Source organism: Gavialis gangeticus, unplaced genomic scaffold (genome assembly GCF_001723915.1).
Source record: "Gavialis gangeticus isolate Ggan-Ray unplaced genomic scaffold, GavGan_comp1, whole genome shotgun sequence".
In the NCBI taxonomy this organism is placed as follows: Eukaryota; Metazoa; Chordata; order Crocodylia; family Gavialidae; genus Gavialis; species Gavialis gangeticus.
This window is the reverse complement of record NW_017728996.1, coordinates 48,256,931-48,257,842: the sequence shown is the minus strand read 5'-3', so window position 1 is coordinate 48,257,842 and position 912 is coordinate 48,256,931. Positions and strand designations below refer to the sequence as shown.

The window sequence follows — 912 nt, the reverse complement described above, 5'->3', positions numbered from 1 at the left end:
AGGGCCGCGGGGCTCCCTCCCCCCGCTGCGCCAGGCTTGGGGGGCAGCGCGGTCGCCCCACGCGGGTCTTGCCGCGGCTGGCGGGCGGGCGGGCACCTCCTGTCGGTCCCTGACACTCGGCCCCTGCCCTTGGGGAAGCCGGGGGATGGCGAAGGGTGTCCGCCCTCGGGGTCCCTGGGGGGATGTGGAGCTGGTGGGCGCAGCGGGCTGCGGGAGGTAGGATCCTGAGCCGGAAGCGGGGCGAGCTCCTGACGGCCGGGCCCGACCCCCTTCAGGCAGGTGTCCACGATGCCGGAGGGTCCGGAGCTGCACCTGGCCAGCCGCTACATCAACACGGTGTGCGCCGGGCTGCTCTTCTCGGGGAAGGTGGAGAAGTCTGCGGTGAGCAAGAACCCAGAGGTGCCATTCGAGAGCTGCACCTACGTGATCTCGGCCACCCCCCGCGGCAAGGAGGTGAAGCTGACTCTGATGCCAGTCAAAGAGGAGGAGGAGAGCCTGCAACTCGCTGAGGAGAGTAGCCCAGCTGGGCAGGATCCGGACAGCCCCCCCCAGCCTATGGACGTCGTCTTCCGTTTCGGGATGTCGGGCAGCTTCAAGCTGGTGCCAGAGGCTGAGCTGCCCAAGCACGCCCACCTGCGCTTCTACACCAGGGAGAGCCCGCGCCGCATCCTCTGCTTTGTGGATTTCAGGCGCTTTGGCAGGTGGGAGGTGCAGGGGACGTGGCAGCCAGACCGGGGCCCCTGCGTTATGCTGGAGTATGAGAAATTCAGGTGAGAGTCACCCTGGCCTTTCATCTCTGCTTCAGAAAGTGCCTGGGAGTGTAAGGTGAAAGCAGTGGCAGGGACCTGGGTCTCCTTTGCTAGACTCTTCTGTCCTTGGAGGGGGCCAGTAGCAGCACATGGAGCATCTCCC

General features: G+C 66.7%; 1 protein-coding gene across 1 annotated transcript in view; it reads left to right on the top strand.

Moving 5' to 3' along the window:
• Positions 1 to 203: 203 nt before the first annotated feature.
• Positions 204 to 912, top strand: part of NEIL1 (nei like DNA glycosylase 1) — a 21,070-nt gene continuing 20,361 nt past the window's right edge. The window contains exon 1 of the mRNA XM_019504448.1: positions 204 to 770. Within this exon, the coding sequence (XP_019359993.1) occupies positions 289 to 770 (482 nt within the window). The 5' untranslated portion in view covers positions 204 to 288. The remainder of the gene's footprint in view (positions 771 to 912) is intronic.